The sequence below is a fragment of the Pseudorasbora parva genome, chromosome 5, assembly GCF_024679245.1.
Source record: "Pseudorasbora parva isolate DD20220531a chromosome 5, ASM2467924v1, whole genome shotgun sequence".
Lineage (NCBI taxonomy): Eukaryota > Metazoa > Chordata > Actinopteri > Cypriniformes > Gobionidae > Pseudorasbora > Pseudorasbora parva.
Genome location: NC_090176.1, coordinates 48759301 through 48776206, shown reverse-complemented (window position 1 = coordinate 48776206; position 16906 = coordinate 48759301). Strand labels below are relative to the sequence as shown.

The 16906-nt window shown below is 37.9% G+C and overlaps 1 protein-coding gene across 3 annotated transcripts in view; it reads right to left on the bottom strand.

Annotated features, from left to right (window-relative positions):
• LOC137075700 (RNA-binding motif, single-stranded-interacting protein 1) overlaps positions 1-16906 on the bottom strand; it is a 107410-nt gene that overhangs the window by 50794 nt on the left and 39710 nt on the right. For all 3 annotated transcript variants that reach the window (XM_067444594.1, XM_067444593.1, XM_067444595.1), the window contains exon 2: positions 12476-12657. In XM_067444594.1, the coding sequence (XP_067300695.1) occupies positions 12476-12657 (182 nt within the window). The remainder of the gene's footprint in view (positions 1-12475; positions 12658-16906) is intronic.

The following is a 16906-nucleotide window of genomic DNA, read 5'->3' as shown; positions in this document are numbered from 1 at the left end:
GATTGTAGTAAAAATGTTCTCCACTATATTTTACAACACGCACACACACTCACACTTGCACGCACACACACTCATACACGCATACTCACACACACATGCACGCTCACACATGCACGCACACACACGCATGTGGATATGATTGTGTGAGTGTGCATGCATGTGATTGTGTGAGCGTGCATGCGTGTGAGTGTGTGTGTGTAAGTTTAAAAATAAGGTTTAAATTGCATGACTGAGTGCGCGTGCATGAGAGTGCGTGCATGCGTGTATGAATGTGCAAGTGTGTGTGTGTGTGGCCATGTTTTTGTGACATATGAGGACACAAATGTGTATAATGACGGGTATGACACAGGTATTACAAGGAGAGGGTGAAATATGAGGACAGTGGCCATGTCCCCACTTTTCAAAATGCTTATAAATCATACAGGACGAGTTTTTTTTGAGAAAGTAAAAATGCTGGATGTTTCCAGTGATGGGTAGGTTTAGGGGCAGTGTGTGTGTGTGTGTTTGTGTGTGTGTGTGATGGGTAGGTTTAGGGGCAGGGGCAGGGGATAGAAAAATCGGTTTGTCCGGTATAAAAACCATTACGCCTATGGAATGTCCCCAAATGTCACAAAAACAAACGTGTGTGTGTGTGTGTGTGTGTGTGTGTGCATGTGCGAGTATGTGAGCGTGTGTGCGTGCATGTATGAGTGGTGTGTGTGTGTGTGTGTGTGTGTGTGTGCGTGCGCGTGCGTGCGTGATTTTAAATTAATTATTTAAAAATAATGTTTAAATTAGCTTATTTTGATGAGTTTTTAATTGACATTCATAAGCATTAAACATTTTAAATATATTTGGCTCAAATTAGTAAATAAATACTCTTTTAAAACAGTTAGCACATACATTATTATTGAGGTACTGAATAGCATCAAAAGGCTGAAAAATACAAACATAACTATCACCCAGGAATCATATCGGCAGTCAAAGAACAGAGGATCAAATCCACACACACTGATCTGATGCTGCAACATATTATCTGGTGCTCAAAGCCCCATAAGCTTGTGTTATGACATTGATACCTCTGACCTCACATCTTTCCCAGTGGTGTGTGTCCTGGAAAAGGTTACTTCTGAAAGGTCAAAGGACAAATCGCTTTAGCCATCAGGATGAGATTAAGCTAAATACAGCGAAGGGTTAGACGATCACACCACTGACCCTCCAGTGAAAAGCCCAACACTAATCCAGAGCCTCCATCACGGCCAGAGATGAACTGTGCCGTTCTCTTCACACGGCAGCGCTTTCTAATTAAAGACGGCGGTTGAATTCCTTTGAGGACAAACCTGTGAACATCACAAGGCATACAGCTGAAATGTTTCTTGCAGTGATGCATAAATCAAAATCTGATTTCTTAAAGAAGCAGCATTCAATAGTACTAACACTATAAATGTGTCTCTCCACTGCAGACGCTTGAGAGGAAGGGCCAGGACACAGGTCGTTAATAAATATTACAAAGACCGACTACAATGAGTGATGTGAAGTTTCGGTTTCGTAGGGTAAAAAGTAAGGTAACACTTTATTTTCCTTTCTAAACTCCATGTTAAATCATGCACAATCACAAGCAACGGGCCCTATAGTAAATAGAGAATTTCCCACAGGACTTTGGTGAAACTGTGGTGCGTGGACCTTGGTCTCTTGAGGCGGGAATCAGGGTCATGCTCACTTGTAAGAAAATATTGTGCATTTTAATGTTAGATTCATTAATCTGGTGCACTTTGAGAGTTCAAAATGAAGAGCTCCAACCCATATTCAGTTTGCAAATTGAACAAAGAAGTAATAATAATAATAATAGATTTTATTTATAATGCACTTTTCATTCCGAAGAATCTCAAAGTGCAACAAAGGGGGGGGGGGGGATAACAACAAAAAATGAATAACAAGTAAAAATATAGAATACTACAAACAATCAACCAACACAGAAAACAGAACAGAAACAGAGCTAATGGTGAACAGAAACAGAGCTGATGGTGGACAGAAACAGAGCTGATGGTGGAAGTCTCTGTTAGCTCCGCAGCACACTGTGGTCCACTCCATGTTTCAGATTTCTCCCAGCGGCAGTGTCCCGATGACATCGCCGAGGCACGACAGCTGAAGACCAGATGATGGGTCTTCTTCATGATGATTCAAACGATGGGGATCGCTGCAGCACCATGCAAGAGGCAGAACATTCCTCCGGGCACTTCTGTGGACACACCGGGGCCGGCGCAGATGTCGCTCCACGGTCGCAATGCAGGACGGAACAGCGGCGCAGCCGAGAAGCAGAACATCCCAACATCATGCCGGACGCCGCCGACGAGAGCCCGGATGACGCTAGCCCGGTGCAAACTTCAGCCACCATGCAGCTTAAGCCCAAGGGAGACCACCAGTGAGCACCCGCGGTGAGAAACATCAAATGTCCTCCAAACCAGAAACCAACCGCAGCAATTCAAACGTAAACATTAGAGAAGCGGTTGAAAACGGCGAAACGACGAACAATGACCTCTCAGTGGCTGCCAGCAATCAGCAACAGTCCCAACTGTAGCTCTGACTGTTAGACTAGTCACAAACATAAGGAAATAAAATAAAATGTAAATCTAATAGTACATTAACATGATTTGTTGTGGGTGGAGAAGCGGCGAACAGACGACGCCAGCGTCCTCTCCCCCACGTTGCCTAGCAACCTAAGTAGGGCTGTTTCGAATGCCATTTTTTGAGCTTCGAAGCTTAGGTGGCAATCAATATCGAATATTCGAAGCTTCGGTGGGTGGGGCTAAATATATAATAATAGTGTCGGTTTGCATTTGTATCATCTTTCACGACTTCACGTTTCACTCTTTGGCATCGTAAATGTGTTGCGGCAGACCCAGTGGAGTGCAGTGTTGCATTTGGTGCAATATGATCAGGTGGCACACATTCTTTAAATATTAATAAACATTTAATAATCCTTTAAATAGAACAGTTTCCGGTACGCATTACACGGGCAGGTTTATGCTCCGAAAACGGACAGTGCACAAGTGATGCAAAACACAAAGTCTGTTGAGAGCAAGAACTTTAATAAGGTATTAATAACGAGCCTTTCTTTAAAACAAATGAATCCCAAAACAGAAATTAAATTAGTAACACACAGTGATTTCAATAAACTGTAATAAATAAAGAACACGGTAGCATGCTTATAAACAGTTGAATAAGAATAAATGAATTGTTTTTAAAATGACACAAAATGTAATATCTATTACAATTATTTTTATTCTATATAAGGGATTTATTTTGTCTTATTCTGACTTTTTGTTAATTTAAATCTTTAAAATGCGCGATGCTTTTATTGAAAACATGTTGCGGTGTTTTTTTTAATTTATTATTATTATTTCAAGCATGAGTGAGAATGAGTCCGCGACGGAAGTCACGTGTTGAAAAAAAACAAAACGAATATTCGAATCTCAAAACTGAAAATCGAATGCCACCTCACCGAACGAATATTCGAATATTCGATTATTCTAGTACAGCCCTACAAAGAAGTTGCATATTTTTCTCCATCATGTCCTGACAACATCGCCTTTGGCTTGCTCAGTTGGGCACACTAAAATTATGATCCAAGTTATTCAACTAAATATACAAATAAAATTAATTCATTAGGTCTTATTTAATTCTATAGACTATAATACGGATCAGCCAACATTGTCGCTCTATGATAAATTAAAATAAGCTGATAACATCACTGTTTTCTCCAGAACGACTATACAGACAAATCAAATTTTGTTGCAGTATTGTCCTGTTTGACACTGTGAAGCTGCTTTGAAACAATCGTCATTGTAAAAGCGCTATATAAAGAAAGATGATTGAGTGATTTGCACCTGAACTTTAAAGGGGACTCACCCCTATTATAGTTGTGATATAGTTGCTCAGTCTACATTACACTACATAATAATAATAATAGTAGTAGTTATAATATTAATCATATAACAGTAATAGCCATTTATTGTGAAACAAATGCACTGAATAATTATTTTGTAATCATTTCTATTCTTGAAAGAGATAAACACGTGAGCTTTTATTTTGATGGAAAACACGCCTCATTGCAAATCGAATAAAATGTGGTGATCAACTATGCAGATGTAAAAATAATGAGTAACCTGCACGGATGGAGTTCACCGCATTAATTCACTGAGAACTGAGACACAGAGCTTTCGATTTTAGTTAGTTTGACAGAAACAGCCGGCATATCGGTATCAGCCGATTAGACATGTGCCGATTTTTAATAATGCGATTTATCACGATAATGAATATGCACGATATTGTTATCGTGGGCACTTTAAAATATCGTAAATAATAATTTATTAACAATTTATAATTTTTTTATAATGCATTCAAGAATACTTTGCCCATCAACCGTATAAATGCTCAACACCGCTGTATTCTGCGTCAAAGGGACACGCGCTCAGGTGTAAATGAGAAGCATATGAACGTGAAGGAGACGCGCTGCTGAAGTGCCGCTCAGTGACAGCAGAGGGCGCTGATGAACTGCAGAATGCAGCGGTTACCCCGGAAACCCGCAAACAAACAAAAAACGCGTGAAGTTTTTAAAACAGCCATTCGGGCTGTTCATCACAGCACCAAATACTTAATACTTAAAGACTTAATAGGCTATTTATTTTAAAACTTAATCATTTTTATGTTTTAATCTGGACTACAACATGCCCTAATGATTAGAACTGTTCTAATTATTTGTTATTGTTCAGTAAAACTTTGAGATACGACTTCATTAGTCAAAATGTTAATTCATTACCAAACTGACAATGAAAAATACTTATAAAGAATTAATCATTCTATGTTCGTTTCTTAGTTACTGTTTAATAACATTAAAATCAAAATAACTTTGTTAATGGACCGTGATAAAACTTTAGCAATTAATCGCAACATGAAAAATTAATATCGGCACATGCCTACAGCCGATATATGTTCATTTTTAATGTTGTCGTTATCGTCGTGATAAGAAAATCTGGCCAATATATTAAAACCGATAAATAATGAATTATTTCCTTCAGCTGAGACACATCAGTTTCGCCATGATGGGTTTAAATTGCTTGAAATATGATTGAAACCACTTAAAAAAGGAAAATACGGTTAAGTGCAACATGTGCAGCAACTCTAACATATAGACTACATAAAATTACTCTTAAATTTGTAAATGGTATAAATGGATTGTAAATGGTACACATTGCTTCGTTACACATTTAATAGATGTATCGATCTATATCAATGTATTGTTACACCTCTAATATATATATAGAGGGGTGTATATTTAATATACATGCATATAATGATACATACAGTTAAATTGCTGTCCGGTTCAAATATTGGCAGTGCAAATATCTGGCCAAAAAAAGAAAAAAGGTTATATTGTTGAGTGAGTTTTGTTCCTGAATAATGAGATCTTCTAATTAGGAAACACAAAGGGCATTGTGTTACAAAAGTCGATGTTTGTTGATGTGTGTGTGTGTGTGTGTGTGTGTGTGTGTGTGTGTGTGTGTGGAGTGGGAGGAAGTTTGATGAAGGGCTCAGAGGAGGAAAATGAGACTTCAAAGTCACATCAGTGGTCTTTCATCCACTCACCATCCGTGATTCAGTAACAGGATCATTCTGTGCTCTGCGTCTGCTCGTGATGCACCAAAACAAACCTTGTGGTCCTTTGAAACTATACACCTCTAAACATCTTATGCTGCTTCTTCTGGACTGATTCATGTCATTTACATGTGACATCTACTTACAAACACAGAGTACTGCAAAAATTCAGAGCGGGATGTGTCCTAAATCAATCAAACACTTAGATGTTCACGGCTGGAACATGTATTATTAATATACAAGTCAATTATGTGCTTCAGACGTTTTTAAATGTGACCCTGGAGCACAAAACCAGTCCTGCGCCACATGGGTATATCTGTGGCAATAGCCAACAATACATTGTATGGGTCAAAGTTATCCATTTTTCTTTTATGCCAAAAATCATTAGGATATTGAGTAAAGATCATGTTCCATGAAGATATTATGTAAATTTCCTATCGTATATATAAAAAAAATATTATTAGTAGTAATATGCATTGCTAAGGACTTCATTTGGACAACTTTAAACTCAGTTTTCTCAATATTTCGATTTTTTTGCACCCTCAGATTCCAGATTTTAAAGCAGTTGTATCTAGGCCAATTTTTTTCCTATCCTGACAACATATAAGGTTAGGACAAATACTATTAGGATAATTACTCATTAACAACTTATTTATTCACCTTTCAGATGATGTATAAAAATGTACCCTTATTTTGTGGTCCAGGGTCACAAATGTGGATATGAATTTAAATCCTGAACTAAGTTCAATACTATTACTTTTATAGTTTTGAGCATTTTTTCCCCCCAACTCAAATGTTTCATAATGTTTTCCATTAAGGTGAAATATTTGCCACCAAGAATTAGGGAACTTTTTCACCTTTATAAGAGCAATGTACTAGCTTAAATGTCCCGTTCTTCGCGTGTTTTCGAAGCTTTGATTATGTTTACAGTGTGCAGTTCATGTTTCGTGTGTAAAAAAAAAAACTGTATTTTTCACACAGTTGACTTATCTGTACAGCGCTGTTTCCTCTGTCCTAAAAACGGCCCGATGATTTGCTTGTTCTATGAAGTCCCTCCTTCAGAAACACGTAACGAGTTCTGATTGGGCCAGCACTTCCCGTGTTGTGATTGGACAGCAGCTTAGCGCACTTTGCCCGGAAAGGTCCCGCCTCTTACCATAACGTGGAGATGCAAGCGCTGAATGCGCGCTCTTCTCCACGTGGGAGAGCAACGAGACCACGCCCCCTATTTTGCGTGTTCTTGTGGGCGGAGGGTTAGTCAACAAACGGTTCTAGTGACGTCATTACAGCAGGAAGTGCAGCGGTGTAGTCCAAACCGGCCGCTCGCTGTAGGCTTTGAAAGGGAACTTCTGTTAAATAAAATATCTCGCTTGGCATTGAACTTTGAGCTTTATAATTTTACAGGTATTATTTATGCTCTAACAGCAGCATTACACACTAACTAAAGTTTGAAAGATGGGATCGCGAAGAACGGGACCTTTAAATGTATCTATGTTGTCTTTTATACCAAATACTTCCATTTTACCAATTACTTAAAGATAGTTAGCAATAAAATTTGATCAGCATCAAGAATAGCCATCCTTTTTGTCCCCTTATCTTGAATTTGATGGCTTTTTTGTTTGCATTTTTGCCCCAAATCCCTTATCAATTTCTGGTCCAACTTTTAAATCAACCAAATATTTTTTTTAAATATATTTAAATGCAATGAAGTATCTTTCATTTCTAAAAGATTTAATTCAATTGAATATCCTACAAAAAGGATACATTTATTTTCCATATTTACAATTTTTGTGTTGAATTTTAAGCTAAAATGTAACACTTTATTTTAAGGTTTAGTTAACTAGTAACTATTAACTAGTTGCTTATTAGCATGCATATTACTAGGATATTGGTTGCTTATTAGTACTTATAAAGCACATATTAAGGCCTTTTTCTGCATGAACTTATTCTACATCCCTTAATCCTACCAATACCTAAACTTAAATGCTACAAATACTACCTTACTAACTATAAATAAGCAGTAAATTAGCAGTTTATTGAAGAAAAAGTCGTGAATATGTGTTCCCCCTAAGTAAAGTGTTACTCAAAAATGATTGGCTGATATATAATTACTCGTACCATTGGGTCATAACACTCGCCCTAATTTGGACTCACCAACAACATTGGATTGTTCTGTTCCTAAGTGTCATTTCTCTCTGCAGCAATGCAGTGTGGTCTATCTGTCAATCTTCTTAGCGCCTTCCCTCACATGAGCCCTTAGAGGACCGGTCCTGTGATTCTGCTCGAAAATCACGTCAAATCATCCAATAGACTCAAAGCGACACGGCATATGCCTCATCTTTTATTGATGGCATTCATCCCAGACCTCTTAGAGGGGAAAGTCACCCTGAAGCCCTTGACACAGAGTGACCGAAATATGAGAGTTCATTAAGCCGCGGTGCCAGGCTGTGTGAGATTACAATACTAAGACCACAGCGTAGCAATGAGTCTCTCTTTATCCAACACCATCCCATATTCTCTCAGAACATCCTGCATGTGCTCTCGTGTCCACCGGATGAGAGTTCAATTAAAGCGAAGCACCAAACGACAGAATTTGTGGCATAATTATTTGTTGCATAATTGCTCAGTTTATAAAAAATAAAAAAAGTTAAAAATAGAAATACAAAAATACAAGATATGCACAAAAAAATTAAAATTCTGACCAATACAAATGAGTCAGCTAATAAAAAAAAATTAATAGATGTGAATAAATTAAATAAAACCCTAAAAACCAATTGTTTTAGATGCTACAAGTGAATCCATGCGTCACAAATGTTTGAAAAAGTAATACAATTGTTTAGATTTGCTAAAAAATACATTTAACAGTGTTATTAAATTACTTTAACTAAGTTAATTCATTATTATAAAGTTAATACTTTAACTTAGTTAAAGTTATTAATTACTTTAACTAAGTTATTCAATTAAGGGTGTGTTTACATGACAATGATGTGCTAAAAACGGAAACACGTAACAGGCGACAACGTTGTCAAAGCGATCCCTGTTCACACGATCCACGAAAACGACTAAACGCTGTATTCATGCCAGACCAGTAGATGGCAATGCCACTTTGTAAAGAAACACAATGTGCATATAGATTAAACAAGCAGTACGCATGTGCCTCTGTTTTTCAAAAATGTGTGTTTTTGTAGATTACACCAAGACAATAATGATATCATTTTCAGAAACTTCCAAAGTTTGAGTTTTCATGCCCACAAAATGCTGTTGTCGTGTAAATGAACGGCCAAAACGCACAAAACTTTTTCATTTGAAAATGGTGTTGTGTAAATGGCCCCCTTTGAAAAACAACACACAACAGATGATGACATAAGTAATCATACTTAAAACTGTTCTTGAATATTAGATGATAACCGATGATCCTGAATGATACATTGTGCATACTTAGAAAATAATACAAAGTTTCAAAAGATGTGAGAATCATTGATTATCTTGCCCGTAGGGATGCAGCGATATAAAACTTTTGGCTGATACCAATAATTATTTACATTTGAAAGCCGATAACCGATATATTGGCCGATAAATAATCTTTGAGAGCCTAATAATTTTTTTTTTCTTTTTTTTTTTTTAAACGTCTCTATTAAAAGCAATGCCCAAAACACACAATTGTGATGTTCTCATTATAATTTTATGTAGCCTTCACTGTATTTTATTATGTAATCATATTTCAAGCAATTCAAAACCATCATTTTGAACAGTGCACATCTAAAGTGGCTCAGCTAAAGGAAATAATACATTTTTTAATATATCAGCCAAAAAGTTCTTATAGGGCCGATACCGATAACATTATTATAAATGAACATATATCGGCCAATACCGATTTGGTGGTTGATATATTGTGCATCCTACTTGCCAGGAAAGTTTTATCCAATCTTTTAATTTCAAAATCAAACTCAACATAGCTAATGGCAGTAATTTTAGTGTAAGAATACCAGAAAGAGACACACAGCAAACATGAGGAATTACATCATTAATCAGTAGAAAAACAGTCCCCCTTCATGAAGTAATAAACAGGAATCGCTTACATAAGCTCCAAAAATCTGCTTTTACAATGGAAATGTTGCTTCAAACAAAATGTGCCTTTTTATTTTTTTTAAAAACACAAAAACTGAGTCCAAATTATTTTCTGTCATAATCGACATAATGCCACAGGCGCTGCAGACTTGCATTGAGTGTGAAACAGTCCTCAGATCTCAGGCAAACCAATTACATTGTATGTCTCTCAATAATCTGCCTCCATTTATAAATGGACAATCTCTGATCAATAGACTGACCTCAGAGCCATTCAACCGCATTGAAGCATTCATCAAGCAATAACTGCACACTGTTTCAAAAAAGAACTGGGAATGGACTACAAATATGACCCTGTAAAGCAACGATTGGATTGTTGATTCCACGGCCACAGTAATCGATCTCCATTTGGAGGATCCGCCGTCTCGCCGCCAAACCGGGCTTAATGAGACACATCCGGACAAACAGAGGCGCTGGAGGCCACACTGTTCATCTTATCTTTGACTACAGCAAATAAAACACCTCTCAAAGCGGTCTTTCGTAATCTTAAGTGAGGGCTGCATGATAACAAAAAATTTGTAGCCTGATTTGGGTAAGACTTTGAATCGTATTTTAATCGTGATAATGAATTTTAAAACTCTCAATTAATTAAGTATAATCAGGTGATGTTTAACCTCTGGACGCACAGCACTCATGCGTACGGTTGCCAGATGTCAAGAGATTGAACTCCCCAATCAGAACCTTTTTCTTCATTTTCTGCCCAGTGTTTTACGCACACACACACTCTCTCTGGGAGAGAGTCTCTACAAACATGTAGGTTCAGTGTCTAAGACTCACATTTTGCCACACCTGCCAATGGCTGGTGACTTGAGAAAATGTACTGGCCATAAATATTTTGTAATGGCCATGTAATGACAAAAAACTTTAGATACCAGTGAAAATCCACAATTCTCCATTCTAATTTCAATACCACAGCTAAGACTAGTAGCTCAACTAATATTAATTTAAAACGTTAATAAAGACAAGTAAACAGTAAGAGGTAAAATAAGAACAAATAATCAAATTAAGAGCTAAAGCACAAATAAATGCAGTTAGTAAATACATTTAGGTTATTCAAGAAGGTTTGTATCAATTAAACATCCTTCTTAATCCTTAATAAAATTACAAAAGCTATTCAGTCAAGAGAAGTGAGTGATTTTTCCTTTGTCCTTTGATTAACATTAAAAACAGGAATATTAGGCTGCTGTCACTTTAAGAGCGAATGCACAGATCTAATAAACGTATACACATGCATTTACTTTCTCAACTGTTTACGTTCACTTAAGACCAACTATGTTTACTAGGATTCTCGCTATTTTTTGACATAATTTTGTGTGAATTAGTCCACTCAAGTGCAAGTCGATGTGAAAGAGCTCAGTTTGCTTCTCTGAGACGTGGCTTTCTGGGTGCATGCTTCAGTTCAAGTCACAAAACTTTCCACACAGCGTGCAAGTAACAGAATGAGCTCCTTTTCGCATCTTCCTGCACTTGAATATTTAAATTGTCACGGTTTATAATATTGTGAAGATGCAGCGCTGGTCTGTCAACTGCCCTGAATGTAGTTTAGGTTTAATCAGGTTCATGTTTTGCTAGAATTCATAACATAAATGTTACCGGCCAACTGACGATTGGCACCATTTCATATACTCACCAACGTTTTTTTTTACTCGCATTGGGTTTGCAGAGTGTACATTTTAGGCCCTCTGTATATTTGAGTTTATCGATCTCCACTGCGATACATCAAATTAATACGTAATATAGCCAGTCCATTTTTTTTCATGCGGATTTTTGCACTGTTTGCTGCGAGCAAACCTGACCAGAAATAAGTTTGAACACCAAATCTTGACTATAATGTTTGTGATTGTGGATGCTGAATAAATGCACTTATGTAACTTCTGTCCCACAATACAAAGTTATTTTTGTTGAAAATAATAGAAAAACGTACCATTTGGAAATAATATTAGGAATTTTGACTTTTTGGGAGAAGCCTAAAGTTAAAAGGTTTTAAAGGTAGAGTGATAATTTATGAGGTAAGTATAATACATGAAAATATATAAGGTCAAAAAAACTATGCAATTTGAATAATCCATTAACTATAAGAGTGCAGCCCTAATCCTGACATTTGTCCGCCTTTTGCATAGCCTGGATGCCAGCCGAACTCAGCCCCGCCCACAATATTTGAGCTCGGGAAGTTCGGTCTGGACTTGATCCATAGAGGAGTAATTATAAAAAAATACCCAAAACAGAAACCAATGAAATCGTCAGGACGGGCTTTAGACGACGATGGACAGATGATAAACAGATAAATCATCCACATCATCATAGGCGCTTGGGGTGAATTTGTTCAAATCCTAAACGGAGAGCTTGTTCGTATATTCATTCATCTTCATCATTTCTCTCAGAAATGATGATCGTGTTGGTAAGTACTTTGTGTATCCTTAATTTTTTTTTTTTTACAACACCGGAAAAGATCGTTTACACATCTTTTTCTTCTAATGTTACAGCGTGCGTGAGTTCTGTTGACATTTGACAACTAATGTTATGCGTCACTCCGTTGCTCTGATTGGTTGTAGGTCTATCCAATTGATGTCTTTCCTGGTTCGGTTGAAAAACGCCCCATAATTACAGCCCAATGGAGCAGTATCAGACTCATATTCTCACTAAAATTGAGCATGATGACATCAAGCTACCTTTTGCGGGTAATAGCTCCAGTAATGAAAGTTAGGGTGGTACTCACGGCTGACAAAGCTTGACCAGGTCATGGTCGGTGGTGGTTGGAGGTAACCCACGAATGTAGAGGTTAGTTTTACTGAGCTGCTCCCAGCCGGCTGTGCTGCTGCTGCTGCTGCTGTGATTGGTGCTGCTGTTGGTTCCAGGACTGGGCGGAGCCATTGGGTGGGAGGTGTGGCCAACAGGGGGCTGGTGAGAAGGACAGAAAACAAGCTGCAGTCAGAGTGAAACAAGGTCAAAGAAAGCAGGGAAGCAAAAAAGTAAGAAAGAAATGGGCAAAAGAAACCAGAAGTACTGTCAGCCAATGACAACTGATCCAGCAAGCAGATGACTCTTTGGCCCCGTTTACACTTGGTATTAAGATGCATTTTGCTCGATAGGATCACAAGTGGATGATGCTAAATACAGGTGTAAACGGGGACCACCTCCAGAGGTAGTGGAAAACACATTTTACCGGATTGCTTTTGTAGTGTAATCACTCATGTGGTCAAATGCACTGGAACAGCCTCTAAAATAACCGCCTACTGACCTAATGCTAAACATTATGGGAGGAACGCTAGCCAGAAGGGATTTAAACTTTGTCAACTGCACAAGCTTATTTTCTCCATCAGATCGAAAGATCTGGCAAAAAAACCAATACATTTATACGCCCTCAGACTCTACCCTTGAAGAAATCAGGACAGAAGTGGTTGAAAAAGTGGACAAAAGAGACGGATTAAAACAGCAGGTGTAAACAAGAATGTGTATCCCTCGTCTAATTGTAATCCAATCGACAAAAACGCATCTTAAACGCCTCTTAAGGGCCTCAGACAACTGACTAGGTGGTTTGACCAAGTTATAGCCTATCATGCGTAATCACAGTAAAATTAATTGAAAAAATACCTAATTTTAATAAACATTTTCACAAATTTTTATCAGAATCAAACACAATACTGTGTAAAACAGCTGAAATGTTTAATCACTTGATGTTAAAGTGCTTCCTCAGCTTTTCTTAATGAGATTCATTATTGAGAAACGATTCCAGAAACACAATTTCACTCCTTTGAAACCAACTGATAAACCAGGCACACATTTAGATATGTTAGCAAATTGTTGGGACTTTGAGACACACCTTGAGAAATTGGGATTGTCCCGGGTAAACCAGGACATCTGGTCACCCTATTATAAGTTAAGAGATGTACAAGACGCTGTCCACCTTCTTTACACTGCAGACTAAAGCCCTATTCGGACTGGATTAGTTTAATATGGGGAGGTGGGGGTAAAGTCATTTTACCTCAGGACGTCTTATTAATGGCCAATTCACACGGGATAAGACATCTCAGTAAAACTAGCAGAAGTGGGAGGAGTAACTCGCTTTACGCACCACGATAACCCCTGTGTCGTCATGTGTGTATGACGTTGCTGTTATCACGTGAGCAAACACAACATGAGCCCCAGTCTGAACCATAGACCGTAAAAAAATATGGACGACTCGACATCATCCATTTCCGCTTGCCAGATTTGAAGCTTTCAGGCGGCCTGCACGGCGCTGATATCTTGGGACCGAGTCTGCGCTTTAGTAATTTCGGGACCGGAGTTGCGCAGTAGAGAGCAGGAAATACAGATGCGATATCAAAAGCCCGCCCACACTCTCAGAGATGCAGAACAATTAATTATGTTGGTGTGAAATAAACAGTTATGGAAATTAAAGCTAAAGCTCCAATCTGCTCCCAAAAATCCTGAAAAAAGTCCGTTAGTGCCTCAGTGACAACTTCACTCAGAGAAGACGTCAGTCTCAGCTGTCAATCATGACCAATTATGACCGGGGGGCGATCGAGGCGTGAAAGCTTCAGTATCTGAGAGGGGTGCTGCAGGCTTGGTCTGAACTCCTAGCCTATATCATTATGTGTTGTATGTTTTAATAAACAGTTAGATCCAGTCTAACGATTCTGATTGGATTGTGTTGGTAATAGACACTTTCCTAAAGCTAAAATAAGTGTTGTGCCTCTAATAAGTGATTTTGATCTTCTTTTTGCTTTAAATGATATGCGGAAAATACTGGACGATTGCCACAGAGTTGTCCCCACCACCTACAATACAAACTAATGCTTTAAGCGCCTCCAAGCTCGCAAAATGCGCTTTTTTTACTTTTAACAGGAAAATGATGGAATTTTACCATACATTTTTACAGTGGGTCTATTCGAACAGGATTAGTATTACCCAAGGTCATTTTTCCGGACCCTTTTACAGAAGGTAAAAGTCTCGGTAATATTTACTGACATTGATATTTGTTGACATGGCACATTCGGACAGGACTAAAATCACAGAGAACCTCTTGCAATAATTACTTTACCCCCACATCCCCATGTTAATCTAATCCAGTCCGAATAGGGCTTAAGAAGGGAGTTAAACAACCTGTAATTTAGGTTTGCTTATACAGTGTTTTACATGAATGCACCATCCTAAACAGGAAATCATTTCATTATTTACTCACGTTTATATAAACCTGTATACATTGCATTTATTAAAACATTATTCAAACTTTTAAACAAAACATTGGACTATTTTGTGCTTAGTTGTATTCAGCTCATCTGAACACATTTTACCATTTTTATATCTGTCAAAATGGAAAGATTTTACCAGTCTAGGCCCATTAGACACATACATTTGTGATGTATTTGGCCGACGAAAAAAAATATAATTTTAGGGCCGAAATCATTGACGAACATTCAACTGAAGCACTGAACAACATTAAATAGCAATTACCCAATAACCCAAAATTATGACACAGGCTTTATTTTCATCTTTGGCTAAGTTAAAACATTAATTTCAGTAATTCAAAAGCGAAGGTACTAGCTTGCTTCTACAAGTTTTACAACCCTAAAAAAAAAAATAAAGAGTAACTCCTAAAGTCTAATCTCTGAGAACGAACACAAAACACCAGCTTTATCTGAGAACGTATACGGAAAACCGAATGCAACAAATGCAAAACAGGAAAGCAATGTCATAGCTCTAATATATCCGAGCCTAAAGGAAGTGTGTTGGAAGTGTTGAAAGGAAGTGTTTTTGGGCCCTCACAAGTGGATTCAAAGTCAATCTAACATTGCTAACATTTGAACGTTTTCAGCATCAGTGCATTGGGGCAAATCTTTGGCAAGTCAATATGGCTCATGCCTACATATCAAAGATTGCAAAACGTAAAATATAAAACACGTCTGTTCTGATTCACCAATTGAACAAGTTTGGTTTTGCATATGCTTTTCAATAGGAATCATTTAAGAAGGAGATGGATCAATACACAGATTTTCCCTCCAATAGAGTGCAGGATCAGCTTCCTGTGTGCCCTGAATCTCCTCGGCTCAAATGCTACGCCGCTCATGTTTGTCAGTACTAGGATGAGTATCTGGCAGGGCAGTGATCCATATCTGCAGTGCAGTCTCTTCTTCAGAAAGCAGTTGTCAGCATAAAGTGGGTCCACAGGGGCCGGAAGCTCTGACCTAGGAGCACAGCTGATGGAGAGGACGCTTTAAGAATCTAAAGGAAGTGAATGCGGCACAGGGGTGAGTGTTGAACATTTCTCTGTGATGAACCCTTTTGAAAAAGCTTGATATGTGCAAATGTACGACATCCCTGTTATTCAGTGCCGGTGAATCATGCTTTTTCTATTTAGCATCTACAACAATTTACTAACTGCTTTTTATGTTTTGTTGGGATGGGACCTTAAAGCTACACTGTGATATTTTCCCCCATCTAGCGGTGAAAAGGTATATGACCATCCAGTGAATATTAGTTTCTGTTCCTCTCAATTACGATTTCGTTTTAACTCCTACGGTGGCTGATTTAGTCCAAGATTAACATGGCTTCCAGTTCGACCTCATCCATGAGTGTTCCTTCAATTGCTGAGGTTACTTTAGAAAACAATTATAATTTGCAGTTATTTAATGTGTCAGTTAACATGTAGGTTATGACATCTATTTAAAATGAATAATAGTTTTACGTTTCGTAATTTTTTTACCATTTCATTGCTAACATCAGCTATCAGGTTCCCAGAAGAAAATGCAAGCTAATCTTAGTAAAGTAACGTTTATCAGTGCTATCGTTATTCTCTATATTGTACGACATCACTAGCGATGGCAAAGTTTACATTGTAGGCTATATCATTTTCTCCGTGAGCAGAGATCAGTTGATGTGACCGAGGTGCGAGGGAGAGCTAGAGGTACGCGAAAGGCGAAGCTTGAATTTATGGGTATGTCCCTCTTTGTCTAATGTACTTTCAAGATGGAGGGGCAACATGGCGACTGGCGTTCGAACCCCTCACCCGTATGTATTTTCAATGGCATATTATAAACTTACGAGAATACTTTATTACTTGAAAGAAGAGCACATATTTTTGAAATAACTAAGTGTTTTTAGCTAAGAATAAACTAAAAAAGTTACACAAAGTAGCTTTAATGAGGAA